The sequence below is a fragment of the Bufo bufo genome, chromosome 2 (assembly GCF_905171765.1).
Source record: "Bufo bufo chromosome 2, aBufBuf1.1, whole genome shotgun sequence".
Classification (NCBI taxonomy): domain Eukaryota; kingdom Metazoa; phylum Chordata; class Amphibia; order Anura; family Bufonidae; genus Bufo; species Bufo bufo.
Window position 1 is genome coordinate 291,689,262 of NC_053390.1, and position 22,361 is coordinate 291,711,622.

General features: G+C 45.8%; 2 protein-coding genes across 6 annotated transcripts in view; one reads left to right on the forward strand and one right to left on the reverse strand.

Annotated features, from left to right (window-relative positions):
* Positions 1-5,549, reverse strand: part of ZNF219 (zinc finger protein 219) — a 110,172-nt gene extending 104,623 nt beyond the window's left edge. For all 4 annotated transcript variants that reach the window (XM_040416730.1, XM_040416734.1, XM_040416735.1 and 1 more), the window contains exon 1: positions 5,430-5,549. The gene's annotated coding sequence lies outside the window, so the exon portion shown is untranslated. The remainder of the gene's footprint in view (positions 1-5,429) is intronic.
* TPPP2 (tubulin polymerization promoting protein family member 2) overlaps positions 1-22,361 on the forward strand; it is a 46,755-nt gene that overhangs the window by 17,725 nt on the left and 6,669 nt on the right. Inside the window, exons 1-3 of one of the 2 annotated variants that reach the window (XM_040416736.1) lie at positions 5,652-5,697; positions 18,859-19,028; positions 20,483-20,636. In XM_040416736.1, the coding sequence (XP_040272670.1) occupies positions 18,859-19,028; positions 20,483-20,636 (324 nt within the window). In that variant the 5' untranslated portion in view covers positions 5,652-5,697. Of the gene's footprint in view, positions 1-5,651; positions 5,698-18,858; positions 19,029-20,482; positions 20,637-22,361 lie in introns of those variants that run through there. The other variant, XM_040416737.1, reaches the window with a different exon arrangement.

Genomic DNA, 22,361 nt, shown 5'->3' on the forward strand with positions numbered 1-22,361 from the left:
CCCCTGTCATTGATCACCCCCCTGTCAGGCTGCATTCAGATGTCCGTATGATTTTTACGGATCCACTGATACATGGATCGGATCCGCAAAACACATACGGATATCTGAATGGAGCCTTATAGGGGGGTGATCAATGACAGGGGGGTGATCAATGACAGGGGGGTGATCACCCCATATAGACTCCCTGATCACCCCCCTGTCATTGATCACCCCCCTGTCATTGATCACCCCCCTGTAAGGCTCCATTCAGACATTTTTTTGGCCCAAGTTAGCGGAAATTATTATTTTTTTTCTTACAAAGTCTCATATTCCACTAACTTGTGTCAAAAAATAAAATCTCACATGAACTCACCATACCCCTCACGGAATCCAAATGCGTAAAATTTTTTAGACATTTATATTCCAGACTTCTTCTCACGCTTTAGGGCCCCTAGAATGCCAGGGCAGTATAAATACCCCACAAGTGACCCCATTTCGGAAAGAAGACAGCCCAAGGTATTCCGTGAGGGGCATATTGAGTCCATGAAAGATTGAAATTTTTGTCCCAAGTTAGCGGAAAGGGAGACTTTGTGAGAAAAAAAAAAAAATATCAATTTCCGCTAACTTGTGCCAAAAAAAATAAATTTCTATGAACTCGCCATGCCCCTCATTGAATACCTTGGGGTGTCTTCTTTCCAAAATGGGGTCACATGTGGGGTATTTATACTGCCCTGGCATTTTAGGGGCCCCAAAGCGTGAGAAGAAGTCTGGTATCCAAATGTCTAAAAATGCCCTCCTAAAAGGAATTTGGGCACCTTTGCGCATCTAGGCTGCAAAAAAGTGTCACACATCTGGTATCGCCGTACTCAGGAGAAGTTGGGGAATGTGTTTTAGGGTGTCATTTTACATATACCCATGCTGGGTGAGAGAAATATCTTGGTCAAATGCCAACTTTGTATAAAAAAATTGGAAAAGTTGTCTTTTGCCAAGATATTTCTCTCACCCAGCATGGGTATATGTAAAATGACACCCCAAAACACATTCCCCAACTTCTCCTGAATACGGAGATACCACATGTGTGACACTTTTTTGCAGCCTAGGTGGGCAAAGGGGCCCACATTCCAAAGAGCACCTTTAGGATTTCACAGGTCATTTACCTACTTACCACACATTAGGGCCCCTGGAAAATGCCAGGGCAGTATAACTACCCCACAAGTGACCCCATTTTGGAAAGAAGACACCCCAAGGTATTCCGTGAGGGGCATGGCGAGTTCCTAGAATTTTTTATTTTTTGTCACAAGTTAGTGGAAAATGATGATTTTTTTTTTGATTTTTTTTTTCTTACAAAGTCTCATATTCCACTAACTTGTGACAAAAAATAAAAACTTATACAAAGTTGTCTTTTGCCAAGATATTTTTCTCACCCAGCATGGGTATATGTAAAATGACACCCCAAAACGCATTCCCCAACTTCTCCTGAATACGGGGATACCACATGTGTGACACTTTTTTGCAGCCTAGGTGGGCAAAGGGGCCCACATTCCAAAGAGCACCTTTCGGATTTCACCAGCCATATTTTACAGAATTTGATTTCAAACTCCTTACCACCATTTGGGCCCCTAGAATGCCAGGGCAGTATAACTACCCCACAAGTGACCCCATTTTGGAAAGAAGACACCCCAAGGTATTCGCTGATGGGCATAGTGAGTTCATGGAAGTTTTTATTTTTTGTTACAAGTTAGTGGAATATGAATATGGAAAAATTAAAATAAAATAAAAATCATAATTTTCCGCTAACTTGTGACAAAAAATAAAAAGTTCTATGAACTCACTATGCCCATCAGCGAATACCTTAGGGTGTCTACTTTCCGAAATGGGGTCATTTGTGGGGTGTTTGTACTGTCTGGGCATTGTAGAACCTCAGGAAACATGACAGGTGCTCAGAAAGTCAGAGCTGCTTCAAAAAGCGGAAATTCACATTTTTGTACCATAGTTTGTAAACGCTATAACTTTTACCCAAACCATTTTTTTTTTTACCCAAACTTTTTTTTTTATCAAAGACATGTAGAACAATAAATTTAGAGCAAAATTTATATATGGATCTCGTTTTTTTAGCAAAATTTTACAACTGAAAGTGAAAAATGTGATTTTTTTGCAAAAAAATCGTTAAATTTCGATTAATAACAAAAAAAGTAAAAATGTCACCAAATGAAAGCTCTATTAGTGAGAAGAAAAGGAGGTAAAATTCATTTGGGTGGTAAGTTGCATGACCGAGCAATAAACGGTGAAAGTAGTGTAGTGCAGAAGTGTAAAAAGTGGCCTGGTCTTTCAGGGTGTTTAAGCTATGGGGGCTGAGGTGGTTAAAGGGAACCTGTCACTGGGATTTTGTGTATAGAGCTGAGGACATGGGTTGCTAGATGGCCGCTAGCACATCCGCAATACCCAGTCCCCATAGCTCTGTGTGCTTTTATTGTGTAAAAAAATGATTTGATACATATGCAAACTAACCTGAGAGGAGTCCTGTCCATGAGATAAGTCAGGGACAGGACTCATTTCAGGTTAATTTGCATATGTATCAAATCATTTTTTTTACACAATAAAAGCACACAGAGCTATGGGGACTGGGTATTGCGGATGTGCTAGCGGCCATCTAGCAACCCATGTCCTCAGCTCTATACACAAAATCCAGGTGAAAGGTTCCCTAGTGGCGACTCTAGGATCAATATATAGGGGGGGCACAGAAGATACACAGTCAAAAATGGGGGGGAAGCACCAATAATTTTCCCGTATAATAATGTACCCTGATATCCCTTAGTTATATGACCCCGCCGGGCAGTGGCGTAGCTAGAAATGACTGGGCCCCACAGCAATTTTTTGAATGAAGCCCCCCTCCCCCACTAACTTTTTCGCAACCCCTTCCTTTCATGCAGCCCCCATTCCTGTGGCTAGTAAAGATCGCTCTCTCAGACCAGGCCCGGCAGCTGTTCCATCCTTTTCCTACTCTGTCTGTACTATCTGTATATTTTTTCATTGTGTAATACTGTTGAGGGGGCCCTGACAAAATCTTTTAGTCCTCCTCCTCCTCCTGGATGGGCCCCTTCTAGGTCAGGGCCCCAAAGCAGCCACTTCCCCTGCAGCTACCCCCCTGGCGCCGGGGTAATATAATTAAGGGGTATCAGGGTGGTACATTGGGTGTAATATAACTGAGGAGGGCTATCAGACATTATAAAGGGGTAATATAGCTTACATTACCCCTGTATTATGTCCCTGATAGGATAGCACTCCTCAGTTATGTTCCCCCTGTATAATGCACCCTGATACCCCTTAGTTATATTATATAACTTAGGGATATCAGGGTACATTACACAGGGGTAATATAACTGAGGGGTATCAGGGTACATTATACAAGGGTAATATAACTGAGGAGGGCTATCGTAGGACATTATACAGGGGTAATGTAAGCTATATTACCACCGTATAATGCCTGATAGGCCTCCTGAGTTATATTACCCCTGTATAATAATGTACCCTGATACCCCTCAGTTATATGACCCGCCATGATCATATAACTAAGGGGTATCTGGGTACATAATTATACAAGGGTAATATCAGTTACTCAGGAGGTCTATCAGGCATTTTACGGTGGTAATATAAGTTATATTACCCCCTGTATAATGTACCCTGATACCCCTTGGTTATGTTACCCCCTGTATAATGTACCCTGATTATCCTCAGTTATATAACTGAGGGGTATCAGGGGACATTATGGGTAATATTATAACTAAGGGGTATCAGGGTACATTATACAAGGGTAATATAACTGAGGAGGACTCAGTGCTATCAGGGGACATTATACAGGGGTCCTTAGTTATATTACCCCTGTATAATGTACCCTGATTACCCTCAGTTATATAACTGAGGGGTATCAGGGGACATTATGGGTAATATTATAACTAAGGGGTATCAGGGTACATTATACAAGGGTAATATAACTGAGGAGGACTCAGTGCTATCAGGGGACATTATACAGGGGTCCTCAGTTATATTACCCCTGTATAATGTAGCCTGATACCCCTAAGTTATATTATATAACTAAGGGATATCAGGGTATATTACACAGGGGTAATATAACTGAGGGGTATCAGGGTACATTATACAAGGGTAATATAACTGAGGAGGGCTATCATGGGACATTATACAGGGGTAATGTAAGCTATATTACCACTGTATAATGCCTGATAGGCCTCCTGAGTTATATTACCCCTGTATAATAATGTACCCTGATACCCCTTAGTTATATGACCCCGCCGTGATCATATAACTAAGGGGTATCCGGGTACATAATTATACAAGGGTAATATAAGTTACTCAGGAGGTCTATCAGGCATTATACGGTGGTAATATAAGTTATATTACCCCCTGTATAATGTACCCTGATACCCCTTGGTTATAATTACCCCCTGTATAATGTACCCTGATTACCCTCAGTTATATAACTGAGGGGTATCAGGGGACATTATGGGTAATATTATAACTAAGGGGTATCAGGGTACATTATACAAGGGTAATATAACTGAGGAGGACTCAGTGCTATCAGGGGACATTATACAGGGGTCCTCAATTATATTACCCCTGTATAATGTACCCTGATACCCCTAAGTTATAGGGGTATCAGGGTTGAGGAGGGGCTGGGCACAAGCAGGCAGGCCATGAGGCGAGGTAGTGGGGGTACATACTTTTTTAAAACTTTTTATTCTTACTTTGTTTCCTTCTTACCTTGCGTAGGGGCCGGTCAGGGCAGGGCCAGGCAGAGTTCTTGGGAAGTTGCCACACACAGTCCTCCTCTGGACCTCTCCTGTCCGAAACTGAGGCCTGGGCTGGGCACAGACAGGCTCACTGACACTAGCAGACGCAGTAGCAGAGCTGCAGAACAGAAGCAAGCGTTCGGGCGGGCAGGCACGCAGCTTTACGTGGTGACGTCAACTCTGCGGCTGCCGCACTCCCAGCCTGCGCCCACCCTGCACACTCTGCCTCCGCTGGGTCCGAACGCCGCCCCCACCCCCATCTGTCATGTCTGTCACAGACAGTCTGTGTATGTTGTCTGTGTTGTGATTTGTGAATCACTCACTCAGTAGTGCGGGCGGCCGGGCGCAGCAGCGAATCAGCGGGGTGGGCACGGGGGGGCAAGGAATGACCTGGGGGGGGGGGGGGCAATTGCCACTGGAAAAAACATTTGCATTGTTTGAAATAACTACCTAGGACCCTACTCCACAAGAAAAACTGGAGAGCTTTTCATATGATTACCATTCAATGACAATTGACAACAAGCAGAGATCTTACAAACAAGAAGACATTGATTTGTAACAACTGTAATATCTAATTACAAGACAGAGGAGCAGTACAGTAGTCATTCCGGCTCCTGGCCCATGAGGGCGCTAGCTCTCACCTACCTTACCCTCAGCAGCAGAACAGATGCATAACGCCCGCTAAACATGTCCGAGGCGCCGACTACTGCAGACCTGCGTAATCTCAGGATGGGGCCGCTGACAGAGTCGGGAGGAGGAGCTACACATTGCTCCGGCAGCTGTGGACCGCCTACTAGGAGTGCAGCCGATCTCCTCTCTCACGTGACCCACACGGAGGGCGGGGTCTAGTTGTTGTTTTGCTGGACGGGGCCTCTATAAGCAGAAGGCTTGATCGGCTCATCCAGACTCAGAGGTGGGGCCTATCTGTTCACTGCCCTCTAGTGGCGAGAAGTGGTGGAGCTCTGCCAGCCTTTTATCTGCCAGTGGTTTTATTTTTATATATTCAGCATACCTTCTGCTGATCATTACAAACTGTTTCTTTTTCTGCATTTCATAACTGCTTCTTTCCTGATCATGCACTAGGGCAGGGGTGGGCAGCACTCCAGCTGTTATGAAACTACAATTCCTAGCCCTGCTCTAGGGCTTATGTCATATTATATGTGCTGTACTGTAGTTGGATTCTGTTTCTGGGAGGTAAAGGACCTTTTATTCAGGGCGACAACTTTAAATTGATATTTTGGGGGATTGTAAAGCAAAACTACATTTGAAGGAGACAACTGAATATTTACTGTTAAAAAAATAGGATTAGTTAAAGGGGTTCTCCCGGCGATCTGGATAGGTCATCAATATCAGATCGGACACCCAGCACCCCCGCATATCAGCTGTATGAGGAGACGGCGAACGCAGTGCGCACGGGCCGTTGCCCGTCTCTCCTCCTGCTCACCGCTGCTGCTTTGCCATAGACAGCAGCGGTGAGCAGGAGGAGAGATGGCATGTGCACACTGCGCGCTGTTTCCTCATACGACTGATATGCGTCGGACCCCCGCCGATCTGATAATGATGACCTATCCTGAGGATTGGTCATCAATATTCATAGCCCGGAGAACCCTTTTAACTGGCAGGATACAGTATGTAAAATGAATGAAAGGGTTTTCAGGAATTTTCATATTGATGGCCTCTCTGTGAGTGCTTAGGCCATGCAACGTCACGTTCATCAGTCACATGGCCTAGGTGCAGCTCAATCCTATTAAAGTGAATGGAGCTGAGCTGCAATACCAAGCGCTGGCGCTATACAATGGACAGTGAAGTAATGGCCGGGCTGTGGGCAGAGCCTTTAGGGGAGGCCAACATGACAGGGAGTTTGGTTTAGGGAGACCCCGGGGAGTAGGGATAGGTCAGGGTTGTTAAAGGGGTTGGGTTAGGGAGAGCCCGGGGGGTAGGGATTGGTCAGTTTGAGTTTAGGGGTGTGGAATAAAGGGTTAAAAAGGGGATCTAGGTGAAAGAAGGGTGCCATTTTGGTGTAAGGCCATCAGGGAGCTTAGGGCGGCAGCGGAGGTTCGCGGCACCGGTTGGGTCCAGGACCAGGTGCAGCAGATGTTTCGGGGGGCGGCTGAGGCATCTGTTTCGCCTCAGCCATCGGTGACCCGGCCTTGGGCCAGACCGCCAACATGCTTTAGCCCTGCTTCATCCACCCCCCCCCCCCCCCCCCCCCAGGCTCCTCGTGGTAGACGGAGCCCTTCTGAGGACCCTTCACATCGGGGTCCAGCGGGGAAAGTTGCCTCCCGCATGCTCCGGCGTGGAAGGAATCCGCAAGGTAGGCAGAGCCTTCAGCGAGGAGCGGCGTGGGAGCGGGACCAGGAACGGCGGGCACCTTCTCATGTCCAGGGGAGGAAGATGCCCCCCAGCAGGAGCAGGATATCAGGAGGCACGGGGCTGCTGCCAGTCCTATGGCAGCGTGCAGCAGGCCCCTTTCACCAAGTCAGCAGCAGGGAAGAAGCTCCGCCCCTTGTGAGCCATCCTTGGCGGAGAACAGCTCCATCGTCCCTGGCTTGAGCCCAGCCAGGGGACAGAGTTTGGAATCCGTCTGTACAGGATCCGGAAGGTCATCGCTGAGGAGTGATCACCTGGAATCGGGATCTGCGGCTGATGGGGTCACAGCACCCAGGCAGCCAGGTGAGATACCGTGGGGACCTTTAGCGCAGTTAGTGGCGGGTATGGGAAACGGGGGTGGAGGGGGGCCCCAGATGGATTTAAGTAGGGGTTTAGGTCAGCTAATGGGGGGGTTGGCTGGCTTATTAGCGGGGTCGGGTATGGGGGGGCATCCCCGTTGCCGGCATGGGGGGTGGTGGGGGCCTCGGGAGGGTCTGTGATTGTGGGGGGAAGTAGGTTGGGGATAACGGGTAATGTGGCGTCAGTACAAACTCAGACAGGCGGCGCGGCAGAGGAAGAAACAGTGAGGTTGGATGATAAGGCAAGAGGGGAGGTTTATTTGTGTTTTGAGGGCCCGTTGGGGGCTCATTTAAATCAGGAGGTAAGGGAGCAAATTTGGAAAGGGGAATATGTGGAGATTTTTTCGTTGCTCCCGTTGGAAAAATTTAACCTGGATAGGGCAAGGAGAGAAGAGGGTAGAAAAGAGGATGAGGAAATGCGAAGATATCGGTTAATACCGCGGACGTTTCAGAATTGCTTACAGGCGTTTGCAATATTAGCCAGTGTGATAGGGGAAATGGCGCCGTTATGCTATTTGGATGTGATTGGAGAAGCGTACCGTTTATATGGGGGGGATAGCATGGCTGCGCTATGAGGCAACGGAAGGCAGTGCGTCCAGAAATGAGATGGGATCAGAAAGATATAGCTTTGTGGCTGAAATTGTCTGCGCCTATTAGATCAGCCATTTAGAGGGGAATCTGGAAGTGGGGGTCAATACAACATCGCGGCAGCATCTGCGAAGGGATTGTGTTTTTCGTTTAACGAATGGGGCTGTAAATTCAGAGCTAAATGCAAATTTAAGCACGAATGCTCCATATGTGGGGGGCCCCATGGAGCTGCGCGATGCCTCAAGGGTAGTAGACAGAGGGGAGGGGCTACAGCAATAGAAAAGGGGGAGACGCCAATCTGTCTGGAAAGGATGGAGCCGTTCCTCAATAGATACCTGGATAGAAGGGCTGTGGAGTTATTGTGGAAGGGGTTTTCATTGGGTTTTAGAATTCCGTTCGTTCCAGGGGAGGCGGTGCTGTTTAAAAATAATTTGAGGTCGGCTATGGAACACCCGGAGGTAGTGGCAGACAAACTTAACAAGGAAGTCATGCTAGGTAGGATGGCGGGCCCTTTTTCGGAACCGCCATTAGTGGATTTGCGAGTGTCACCACTGGGTGTGGTCCCAAAGAAGGAGGTGAATAGGTTTAGACTTATTCACCACCTGTCTTTTCCAAAGGGATCGTCGGTCAATGACGGTATTGATCCGGCCTTGTGTTCCGTGGTCTATACCTCGTTTGATGCGGCAGTGGCGTGGGTTAAAAGGTTTGGAAAGGGAGCGTTGCTAGCAAAGACGATATAGAGGCGGTGTTTAGGTTACTGCCAGTGCATCCGGATTGTTTGCATTTGTTGGGGTGTTTTTGGGATGGGGGATTTTTTGTGGATCGTTGTTTGCCGATGGGCTGTTCCCTGTCGTGCACATATTTCAAAACGTTTAGCTCATTCTTAGAATGGGCAGTAGTGGACTTGTCAGGTTGTGAATCCATCATTCACTACCTGGACGATTTTCTTTGTATTGGACCCCCAGATTCGAGTGTTTGTGCATTGTTATTGCACACTTTGGGTACATTGTTTGGGGCGTTTGGGGTTCCTTTGGCAATGAAAAAGACGATGGGGCGTGTCACAGAATTGAGTTTTTTGGGGATAGTGATTGATACAATCAGGATGGAATGTAGATTACCATTGGATAAGTTGGAAGACTTAAAGGGACACTGACAGGCCCAATAAGCATAATTAGCTATATATATATATGCATGCACAGGTCTTCTAATGTGTATTAAAAACATATAAGTATAACCCCTGTCCACCTTATAAATACAGCAAACTCATGTTTTATAACCTGAAGTAATCGCTCTTCTTTCTGCCCAAGGGGCGGCGTTTCAGCTTCACTTCTGCCCAGCCAGCCGCCCCCCAACCGCCGTTTTGAAGCGCCGCCGAGCTCATCAGTATTCACTTTGCTGGGCGGCTTCTGCTGTCCCCGACGTTCCGAGATCCGGCGCATGCCCAATAGAAAGCTATGGGCATCGGACTCACTTTCAGCTTCTGCGCATGCGCCCGGCAGCCATAGCTTTCTATTGGGCATGCGCCGGATCTCGGAACGTCGGGGACAGCAGAAGCCGCCCAGCAAAGTGAATATTGATGAGCTGGGCGGCGCTTTAAAACGGCAGTTGGGGGGCGGCTGGCTGGGCAGAAGTGAAGCTGAAACGCCGCCCCTTGGGCAGAAAGAAAAGCGGTTACTTCAGGTTATAAAACATGAGTTTGCTGTATTTATAAGGTGGACAGGGGTTATACTTATATGTTTTTAATGCACATTAGAAGACCTGTGCATGCATATATATAGATAATTATGCTTATTGGGCCTGTCAGTGTCCCTTTAAAGTAGGAAGTAGCGAGGGCACAGCGGTTAAAAAAGATTAAATTATGTGAGCTTCAATCACTTTTGGGAAAGCTTAATTTTGCGTGCTGGATTATGCCCATGGGGAGGATTTTTAGCAGAAGGTTAGCAGGGGCGACGGCAGGGGTAGTTTCACCACACTACTACATTCGTTTGGGTAAGGAATTGCGGGCAAGTTTGGAGCTCCTTCCTGGAGAGTTATAACGGTTGCTCGCTATTTATGGGAGAGGTGGTGGACTTGTTTGATTTCGACCTGTTTTTGGATGCGGCGGGGGTTTGCGGTTTTGGCAATCATTGTGGTGGTCAATGGTGTGCTGGAGAGTGGCCAGTTAGTTGGGTGGAAAAGGGCTGGGTGAAGAACTTAGCATTGTTAGAACTTTTTCCTATAGTGGTGGCGGTTATGCTTTGGGGGCAGGTTTTTCGGGATAGGAAGGTTCACTTCCACTGTGATAATTTGGGTGTGGTTCAGGTAATAAACGGGTTGTGGGCCTCGTCGCCGTTAGTAGTACGGTTGCTACAGCGGCTGGTATTAGAGTGTCTGTCGCTCAATACCTTGGGTGGTGGCGGTGCATGTGCCGAGGGTCAATATCTGTATTGCTGATGCTCTCTCTCGTTCACAGTTGGAGCGTTTCCAGCAGCTGGCTCCGGCGGAATTTGGGCTGCAGTGCCTGACTTGTCTATAGGATCTACTGGAGGAACCGTAGCGGGGCTCATTCAGGCATCACTGGCGCCCGGTACGTGGGCAACATATTTAAAAGCATGGCAGTATTGGGAGGATTGGTGTCATAGGCTCAATGTTGGGAACGAGGATTTGGAAGTTCCATTGTTGTTGTTCGTAGGGCATTGTAGGGAGGAAGGTTGGTCGGTGACAAAGATTACTAGTTATATAGCAGGTTTGGCTTTTGGGTTTAAGTTGAGAAAAATGACAGACTTTACGAAGTCGTTTCTGGTCATTCAGGCGGTAAAGGGTTGGCGTTGGTTAAGGGTGGGGGATGATGGTAGGAGGCCGGTGTCTTGCGTTGCTTTTGGAGTTGGGGGAGCAGTTAGAAGGGGTTTGTAGTTCAGCCTGGGAGGTGCGTTTATTTCGGCTAGCCTTTTTTATTGACATTCTTTGGGGCTTTACTCTTGGGGGAGTTGGTTTGTCCAACGGTTAGTCGGGTGGGAGGGTTGTTTAGGGACGACATGGATTTGTTCCACGATAGGGTGAAATTCGTAATATGTCGTTCCAAGACGGATGTAGAAGGAAGAGGGCGTAGAGTGGTGTTGTTCGGTATTCCGGACTGTGCAATGTGCCCAATGCATTGTATGTGGGAATATGGGGCAGATGTTAAGGTTGGGATTTTGCCTTTATTAGTGCACGCTGATGGTTCCTTTTTTGTCCTGCTTTCAGTTAGGGTTGGGTCAAGCGGCGTATTCCAGCCATTCATTCAGGATTGGTGCGGCGACTGAGGCGGTTCGGTGGGGGTCGGGGTATGAGGTTATAAAACAGATTGGGCGCTGGGAATCTATTCGTTTTCAGTCCTATATATGCCTGAATCGAATGTAGTTTGAGGGAGTTGAGGGGAAGGCCTTAGAGGGGTGGCGGGTGTTGGCAGCAGTGTTGTTCTTTGCTTTTATTTTCTCGTTACTGGTGCAGTACCCGCCCTAGTGTGGATTTTGGGACATTTATACGTCTTTTGGGGGGCTGTCCGGGCAGCGGTTCGGCCAGACGGTCAGCAACTAGGCTTCGATAGATCAGCGGGTTTGGTAAGATGGTTGGTTCGTAGGGGCATAGTATGGAGCGGGGTACTGCCGGAGGTACACTGTTTTGTTAGGCTGGATAGGGTGCCGGATGTATTAGTGGTACATGTGGGTGGTAATGATTTGATGGCATGACCATTTTGGGAACTTGTAAGAGACATTACGTTCGACATGTTGAGGTTGTGGGCCTTGTTCCCAAAGTTAGTGACAGTTTGATCGGACATAGTCCCGAGGAAGGTTTGGAGGGGTGCCATATTGGTGGAGGCGGTGAACAGGGCCAGAGTCCAATTTAATCGGGCGATGGGTCGTTTTATGGCCAGGAATGGGGCGGTGGTGGTGAGACGTATGGAGCTTGAGAAGGGTGTTGGGGGCTTTTGGAAGTCTGATGGAGTGCATTTGAATGCAGTGGGTCTGGATATGTGGAGTTTGGCTTTACAAGAAGGGATAGAGACCGCTTTTAGGATGTGGAGGGATGCACAGAATTAAGGGGTCAATTCGGTGTGTTGGTGGCGGTGGGAGGTCCTTGAAGTTGGTTATATTCCTAGGTGAGGATGATGGGAGGGCTCCACTGTTGGGGCTGGACTCCCATGGTGGGCGATCAGTTGTGGCGGAATTAAAGGGGGCCATTCAGTGGTGCTTCTCAGCTGGCGGGCAACGGCTGGAGGCAAGATGGCTCACCCGGTCGGGTAACTCTGTTATTTGGGGCTTCAAGGACCTCCCCCGAGAGTAATTGTCATTGTTATAATTATGTTTATATTTTGGTTTAGAAAAAGGTTATGGATATATAATTTATGTCAATAAACGACTGCTGTGGCCAATTTAATCCAGCCTGATGTCCGACAGGGTATGGATCATTGGGTTGGAGTTTATTGGTGGGATGGGGTTGGAGAAAGAGGGCGGTTAAAGTTGAGAGGGGGCGAACGGAAAGTAACCAATACCCCCGTCAAGTAATGGCCAGACTGGGGGCAGAGCCTTTAGGGGAGGCCAACATGACGGGGGGTTTGGTTCAGGGAGACCCCGGGGAGTAGGGATAGGTCAGGGTTGTTAAAGGGGTTGGGTTAGGGAGAACCCGAGGCGTAGGGATTGGTCAGTTTCAGTTTAGGGGTGTGGAATAAGGGGTTAAAAAGGGGATGCAGGGGGAAGAAGGGTGCCATTTTGGTTTAAGTTAAACCAAAATGGCACCCTTCTTCCCCCTGCATCCCCTTTTTAACCCCTTATTCCACACCCCTAAACTGACTGAAACTGACCAATCCCTACGCCTCAGGTTCTCCCTAACTCAACCCCTTTAACAGCCCTGACCTATCCCTACTCCCCGGGGTCTCCCTGAACCAAACCCCCCGTCATGTTGGCCTCCCCTAAAGGCTCTGCCCCCAGTCTGGCCATTACTTGGCGAGGTCCCAGGCTATGAGCTGTGCGCTACGATTGGCCAGCGCTGCAGCAAGGGACAACCCTAATACAAAAACTCCGCCCAGTACAACAGAGGGAGCTGAAGACACCGGAGCCTATACCGGGCGAACGAAGCGGCCCCAGACATACTAGTAAGTGCAGGGGGACCCCTGGGCGCCGCTCTGCCCACTGATATAGTTAGTTTTTAGTTTTTAAACTAGTGAAAGGTCCTCTTTAAGGGAGTCTTTTTGGGGCGGTTTGTTTTGGGGTGGGTAGGGTCAGTGGTAATAGGGTGCAGTATTTTGTCACGGCAGCTGTGGCGGTAAGAGGTACTTGAAGTTGGCTATATTCACAGGTGAGGATGATGGGAGGGCGCCACGGTTGGGGCTGGACTCCAATGGTGGGCGATCAGTTGTGCCGGAATTAAAGGAGGCCATCAGTGGTGCTTCTGAGCTGGCAGGCAACGGCTGGAGGCAAGATGGCTCACCCGGTCAGGTAACTCTGTTATTTGGGGCTTCAAGGACCTCCCCCAGGAGTAATCGTCATTGTTATAATTATGTTTATATTTTGGTTAAGAAAAAGGTTGTTAATAAACGGCTGCTGTGGCCAATTGAATCCAGCCTGGTGTCCGAGTCTTTATTAAGGTTTGACAAGGTATGGATCATTGGGTTGGAGTTTATTGGTTGGATGGGGTTGGAGAAAGAGGGTGGTTAAAGTTGAGAGGGGGCGAACGGAAAGTAACCAATATCCCCGTCATGTACTTGGTAAGCACGAGGAGGCCACTGCGCTCACCGGAGCTCAGGCGAACACCGCAGCTTCCTAGAACAGCTGATCAGCAGGGGTGTTGGGAGTCGGACCCCTGACAATCTGATACTAATATCAAAATTATGGAAAAAAACTTTAATGTCCAGAATCTAGGAGCCAAGATACTGGTGCTGCTTATTTTTGACAGATGTTCCTTGCATTCCTCGCTCCTTACTCGTGACTGATCTGTCGCACAGGATGATTCACGTTACTTTGTAAACTCAGATTATTCTCTTTTCTTATATACAGATCAAGTTACAAGATATTAATGAAATTCCATGATTTTACAAGTGTGCAACAGATTATGTTTTTTTTTGCTGCATTTCTGAAGGTATGGGTGCACGGTTAGCGGACGTCACTCCGGATGCTTAAATAAAGGAAGAGACCGACACTCCTTGGTACTGCAATTATATCGGGTTTATTCACCACTCATAGAAGAGGTGACGCGCGTTTCGACACTTGCATGTGTCGAAACGAGCGTCACCTCTTCTATGAGTGACGAATAAACCCGATATAATTGCAGTACCAAGGAGTGCCGGTCTCTTCCTTTATTTAAGCACTCCGTGTGCTGTCCGTATCCACTGCTCTGTTCCGTGGCCCCGCAAAAAAAATATAACATGTCTTATTCTTGTCCGTTTTGCGGACAAGAATAGGCATTTCTACAATGGGCCGCCTGTTCCATTCCGCAAATTGCGGAAGGTACACGGGCGGCTTCCGTGTTTTGCGGATCCGAAATTTGCGGACCGCAAAAAACGGAACGGTCGTGTGCATGAGGTCTAATGCTAAGGATGCATTCACACAGGGTGCAACAAGAGGCAGAACTGCTAACAGCAGAAAAACAATGGCCCTGATTTACTATAGCCATACATTGCCCAATTTTTCCATAGGTAATCGCTAACGAACGTTTCTCCCTACAATCGTCTGCCACATCGTGCTATGTAATACAGCCTTAATACTGTAGAGGGCGTATGGACCTGCACCAGATTTATCACAGGGGCTCAGGCTGGATGGTAAATCTGGTGCAGAGATAGACATTTCTCTATCGGGGTAATTTGTAAACAAATATATGCCACTTTTTGGTGTATTTTAGACACAGATTTTGTTGCAAAGGGGTTTTGTGGCAAAATCTGCGCCTGAGGTGGCAGAAAAAGGGGGCGTGGTGTGGAAGAGGGCCCATGTCATTTACCATTTTCTACTCCACTTTATGGCTTGGAAAATAGTCTTAAACTACGTCAGCAAGGGAGCTAGCGTAGCTTAAAGGGGTTATCCTATGACTAATGTAAAAAATTAAAATCAGACAGCATATAGGACATGACAGCCTCTTTCTCACAAAGCTAGAACCAGCCCTGTACCTCACAGGGGTCCAGAGATCTCCCCATTCATTTCTCTGCTAGATTTATATCCAGCTGAGAGCTCAAGGGGAGTGTCTTTTCTGCTACAGCTCAGGGGGCGTGTCTCAGCTCTACCTATCACAGCTCAGGAGGCAGTTGAAGGATGGAACTGAGCATGTGCGGCCTTCTCAGTGAGCAGGACAAGGAAATAAGAAAAAAAAACTAACTGCAGGTGGTGCTATACAGATACATTATATTGAATAACTCAGTGGCTGTGCTAAATTATTAATTACATGCAATTACAAAAGTATTCAGATCCAGGTGCTGGTTTGAAAACTGTAGAATATTTTTAGTGGGACAAACCCTTTAATCCATGTCGCACGGCAGTCAAAACTAAGCGCCAAAGTTATGTAGAGGCCTGCGCCTCTACATAACATGGGTGCATCCGCCACCAGCACATTGGTATTAAGACCGGCATAAATTGCTAGTGGTGAGCGCGGTGACGTCAGCGCAGGTCCTGCTGAATGAAGATGTCCTTTTGCAGGTCCTCAAAGAAGAAGAAAGAAGACGATACCGGCTGCGCGATCAATTGGATGAGGTGAGTTAATATTTTCGATTTTTTTTAACCCCTCAAGCAACATTTTACTAAGCATTCTGTATTAAGAATGTTATTATTTTCCTTTATAACCATGTTATAAGGGAAAATAATACAGTAAATTGACTTTAATCAATTTATTAACATCATCTCCTAGCAACCATGCGTGAAAATCGCATTGCATCCGCACTTGCTTGCGTTTAGGTGAAAAACGCAGAATATAGACCATGCTGCGATTTTCACGCAACGCAAATCACCGCTCATCTGCACAGCCCCATTGAAGTGAATGGGTTCGGATTCAGTACGGGTGCAATACGTTCATCTCACGCATTGCACCCGTGCAGAATTCTCACCTTAGGCCTCTTGCACACAAGCTTTTTTTTTTTTACGTTCTGTTTTTTGTGTTCCGTATACGGACCGTATACAAAACCATTTATTTCAATGGATCTGCAAAAAAAAAAAACGGAAGGTACTCCGTATGCCTTCCATTTCCGTATTTCTGTTTTTCCATTCCGTTTAAAGATAGAACATGTCCTATTATTGTCCGCATAACATACAAGGATAGTACTGTTCTATCAGGGGCCAGCTGTTCCGTTCTGCAAAAAATGGAATGCACACAGACGTGATCCAAATTTTTTGCGGATCCGTTTTTTGCGGATCGCAAGATACTGAAAAAGCCATATGGTCGTGTGTAAGAGGCCTTAGGCCCCTTTCACACGGGCGAGAATTCCGCGCGGATGCGATGCGTGAGGTGAACGTATTGCACCCGTACTGAATCCGGACCCATTCACTTCAATGGGACCGCAAAATACTGAAAAAGCCATATGGTCGTGTGCAAGAGGCCTTTGGCAAGTGTTTTCCACCAGTGATTGTCAGCAAAACCAGGTGTGAGTCAAAAACACAGAACAGGAGCAAAAATGTAAATTACACCTGATCTTTGAGTAGGCCTTACTACTGGTTTTGGCTTACAATAACTGATGGAAATAACTGATCAAACACTGACTGTGCGATAGAACGCGACTGTATGTATTTTGCGGTCCACAAAACACGTATCCGCAAAATATACGGATGACGTCCGTGAGCATTCCGTATTTTGCTGAATGGAACGGCTGGCCCTTAATAGAACAGTCCTATCCTTGTCTGTAATGTGGTCAATAATAGGACATTTTGCGGAATGGACATACGGACACATGGAAATGAATGCACATAGAGTAACTTCCTTTTTTTTGCGGACCCATTGAAATGAATGGTTCCGTATACGGTCCACAAAAAAAAAACGGAACGGACACGGAAAGAAAATACGTTTGTGTGCATGAGCCCTAACAAAGATAGATTACAAGAAGATGTTAGATGTCACTGATTATATAAATGGTGGGGTTGACTTAGTTGACATGGTGACAGATGTGACATCACATTTCTTATGATGTAAGTCTCTCATAAAAGAAGTAACATTCTACAGACAGCCCATCCAGTGGACAGTGTCATCAAGGTGCAGTATTTCTCCGCCCTGTTCTCATCATCCACATATCTCTTTCTGGATTGTTTGGCGCTGTGTGGTTATGACAGGTCTAAATCTGAAAAGTCTACTTTCTGTTACTTTGCTTGTAAATCACAGAGGAGCTCCCACTGTGTCTGGTGTTTTTCAATGAGAGCTATATCAAACATTCATATGCATGTATATTTAACAAACCCTTGGATACATGTGGCATCTGTTTTATGTTTATTTTTAGTGGTATTTCCGAGGTGACAAACACTGGCTTCTATTTATCTAGAATATTCTTCAATGGCAGTACATAGAAATAGACGTAATTGGATGGATAGAAATGGCATGTACAGTGTAAGGAGTAAACTAGTTTACCAGTCTGTACACCCAACTTTTATATATATATATAAAAATGTATTTTATGCACTTATATAGCGCTACTATATTCCGCAGCGCTTTACAGTCATTAGCATCCAACTGTCCCCAATGGGGCTCACAATCTAAGGTCCCTATCAGTATGTCTTTGGAGTGTAGGAGGAAACCGGAGAACCCGGAGGAAACCCACGCAAACACGGGGAGAACATACAAACTCCATGCAGATGTTGTCCTTGGTCAGATACAAGCCTAGGACCCCAGCGCTGCAAGGCACCAGTGCTAACCACTGAGCCACCGTGCTGCCCACTAACCACTGAGCCGCTGTGGTGTGTGGGTCAGTGTGTGTATTTATGAATACACTACTTGAAATTTTAATTTCCTGTAGTCCATAGGCAGTCCCGTGGTCCGTATGCAGCACCGTTTCCATAGGTACTTCCATGAATTTGGGCTCCTGAAGTTCTCATAGTAAGAATTCTGATTTCAATTCCCAAGAGTAGATCTTGGGCAGTGCTTTGCTGACCACATTGATATACTTGTCATCTACATGCAACCTTAGTGCAACTTGGGCTTTACTTTGAAAGCGTGACTATAGAAAGTATATGTTGTCCTAGCCTAGGACTGGGCTGCTTACATTGCTGTTTGTGTACACTGCTTGTTTACATGGCCATACCCATGACTCTAAAATCTGCTCACAAGTTCAGTCTTACCATTGTTTTTAACCCCTTTGTTAACCATAAAGAGGGACTGTGTTTGCTAAATGTATCCCCTCATCATTGTAGCTGATGTACATCTTGCAATTTTAAGTCACCAATGAGATTACCACCCAAATAGCAGTGACAAATGGCTTCTACAAGGATGAAATACATCCATATCATGTCTTTAGTGATGTATAGTTTACATACAGTATTGTGTGGGGACTAATATAAGTCCTCACATGGAAACTCCAAATCAACATACATACAGTTTAATACAATGGTCCTTAACGCATGGCACTCCAGTGTTTGTGAAGCCTACCAGCCAGAGACTGTTCTGGCCTGTGTATACATATGCACTAGGTAGATACATACGTACGTATCATCAGTTATGAGTGAATAAGATGGTCAAATATTATTTGTACAATCAGCAACAGTTGTGTGAATGTAATTAATAGTAATACATAGCCAAACTATTACTTTTTATGTAAAGACTGAGGAATACACTACTTTCTTCAGATGTCTCAGGAACTTGAGAATGCGTTCCGTAAATTTGCTGTTTACGGGAACTCCAAGGCAACTGGAAATGAAATGACCGGCAAAAACTTCAGCAAACTCTGCAAGGAATGCAACATACAAGAAAATGGATGTACTAGTACGGATGTGGACATTGTCTTTGCCAAAGTGAAGTGAGTCTTGAGAAAAACTATTATATTAATTGAATTATAATTTTAAATACAAGTATTTATAAAATTATTATTCTAAATTGAATTGTATATTAACATATAAATTACATATCCAACGTTTTGGACTGTTATCTGCTGTAATACATGAGTGGTACTCCACATAAGAAGTCCAGATCACCATTTTTTATACTGCCACCCGTTGCTTTGCTGTCAGCATTTAAAACTGCACTAAAATACATTGTAGGGACGGCTGTGCATGCATACGATCCTCTCCATTACATTAGCATGGCACAGCGGTTCAGACTGTGTATTTCAGTGCAGCTTTGCCTGGTGACAGTGAGAGAATGGGAGGCAGTAGGAAAATAAAAAATGGAAATCTGGACTGTATTACTGCAGATAGTACAGAATCATGGTGACAGGTTCCCTTTAAAAGGGTATTCCAGGGTTTTGATATTGATTATCTATCTTTATGATAGGCTATCAATATCTGATCAGTGAGAGTCCTATAGCCAACTCCCCTGCCGTATTAAAGGATTCCCCAGGATACACCATCAATATGTGATCGTCAGGGGTCTAACACTCCGCACTCCAACCTATCAGCTGTTCACGAGTAGCTCCGGTGCTGAAACTACACAGCTCCGTCCACTGTAGTTATTGTAGTGCCTCTCCCATGCCCTTCAGTTGGAGTAGCATTGTAGTAACCAGCTCCAACCACTGCACAGTGGATGTAGCCATGTAGTTCCAGCACAGACTTTTGGTGCCAGAGCTTCTCAGAAACAAGCTGATAGGTGGGCTGAGGGGTGTTGGACCCCCACCAATGGCCTATCCTGGAAATGGGCCATCAATATTTAAAATCCTGGAATACCCCTTTAAAGAGAATGTCCAGCAAGATAATATTATTTTTTTTATTTTAGAAAAGGGGAAGAATGGGTTGAAAAAATGAAAGATGCATTACTTACCTCAATGATCCCCAACCATTTCCAGTCTGACTCTTACTGGGTCCCTGCTGATCTCCACTTCCTAGTCCCATCTTGACACACAGGAAACAGCAGGAAATGCTTTCTCAGCCAGGTACTGGCTGAAGTGGGTCAGTGGAACTAAGACACTGCTTTGATCCTTCAAGATGACCATGTAGGCTTGGGTGCAACCTGTCCTGGGTGGTATTACAGTGAGGCCCCTGCCTCTGTGAAGGACGGCTCACCCAAGTTACCAACAGTTGAAAGGAATAAAGTTAAGTTCAAAAGGAATGTGTGCCCTCCAAGTACTGACAACAATCTTCATGAAAAAGAAGGTGGTTGTCACCACGAAAAGATGGAGGATGCTGTTGGTTTATTGTTCTAGCTCCCATTTTCTAGGATAACTTTTGAACAGATCCACACAATTCACGCAAAGTGTGCAATGTTGCCTTTCAAGTCGGGCCACCCACTAACTTTTAAGTCTGTCACCCCCTTCTTTAGAGGTAAGGCAGCGCATGTGATTACCTACGGAGAATTTCAGAAGGCACTGGAACTTCTGTCAGAGAAGAGATTTCAAGGCCAACCGGCAAGTGAGGCAATAGCAGCCATCCACAAGCTTGTAGAGGCCAAAGAACCTGCAAGTATGGGGACCACGGTGAGAGCTCAAATTAGTTTGTTTTTCTATCAGTTATACAATAAGTAATTCTCATGTTATATATTATTCATGAAACAGATGTTGAGAAATGCCTTACCTTTACCCAGACATCACAGAACAGTGCACTCCTTCATTTGCATGTACAATAAAGTAAATTAGGTGTAGGCTCGAAGACACGCCAGGGCAGGCCGGAGCCAGGTAACGGTTCCAGGCATGTGGCTTTACGTTTAAAAACCATACATAACTCAGGAGCAGGGAGGGGGTGGGGGGTTATGAATCACTCCACAGGCTGAGATTAAGAAATGACTCAGGAAGTAAGCCAAGGTCACTAACGAAAGGCAAGAAAAAAGAGGATTGCAAGTAGCAGAGATTTACTGCTTTGCTGCTGGTTTATTGAGCACTCTGTCCACATCTGTGAGCGAGAAATGAAGTAACAATGGGACGGACACACTTTCTGTACTGCTACATTCCAAGACTAAGTTTACATTAGAATCAATCTGGATTGCAAGTCGAAACAACATCAAAGTACAGGAGGATACCGTACTACTGGGCATATTTCAGGGAAACTAATACTCCTGTATGCACTTTGTGAGAACTAGACTTGGAGTAGTTGCTTCTTACACCCCCGTTCTTATTTATGACTTTAAAGGGAACCTGTCACCAGAACCAGCCTATTGAGCTATGTACATGTTCACACTGGTCACGCTGCCAACTGGAAACTGGACATCATCGCCTGGCCATGCGACATCTCTAGCAGGCACATAAGACCTCGTTCCTGAGGTGGAACGAGGTCTTAGGTGCCTGCACACAGCCAGGCACTGAGGTCCAGGAACCAAGTGGTGGTCTATAACAGCGAAGTGGGAGGGATAGCGAGCATGACTCGGTGACTGACCTCATGCAGAAATACGCCCCAGTAACTCCACTAGCTATGTTTTCATGACGTCAGGTACATTTTCAAACTTTTTTTTTTCACTCAAAAACACTAATTGAGTACTTCAAGAAAACCAGTTTCTGAACGTTGGCAGTGTGACCAGTGTGAACATGTAAATAGCTCAATAAGCCTGTTCTAGGGACAGGTTCCCTTTAATAAAGATGCCTAATAAATTATGTAGAGCTCAATAAAACACTAGTAATCTACACACTATGTAATAGATATATACGTATACTGCAGTGTATACTGTGTATACTGCATATACAAATCTGTCTTTTTGTCACTGGTCTAAAGGTTTCTGGACTAGCTCAGTTCAGAGGTTTTTGTTATACTTTTTCAATAGTAACAGGCTGCTAACTTTCCTTTTATATTACAATAAATGCTGGCTCATGACAGTTTGTATGTTGACCATAAAAAGCAAGTGACAGAATTTTAAAAGCTATGTACACCTTTGGGGACATTTTTTATTATTGTACTTATTTTGAGATAAAATCATTGTTTATTAAAAAATGTAATCCCTTTTTTCTGTACATAGCTGAGATGCTGTAGCTCCCTGTGGCATCTTTGTCATCAGGTTCACAGTTTCTAAAATGTTTGCTTCCTTATCTAATCTGTTGTTAAGGAAGCTGTAATCTCAGTGACAGAGAAGCAGTTTCTCTGAACCCTTTGTGCTTGTAGTGTTAGGCTACTTTCACACTGGCATTTTGAGATCTGTCATGGGCTCTCACAAGCGGTCCAAAACCGATCAGCTTTGCACCTAATGCATTCTGAATGGAAAAGGATCAGACCAATAC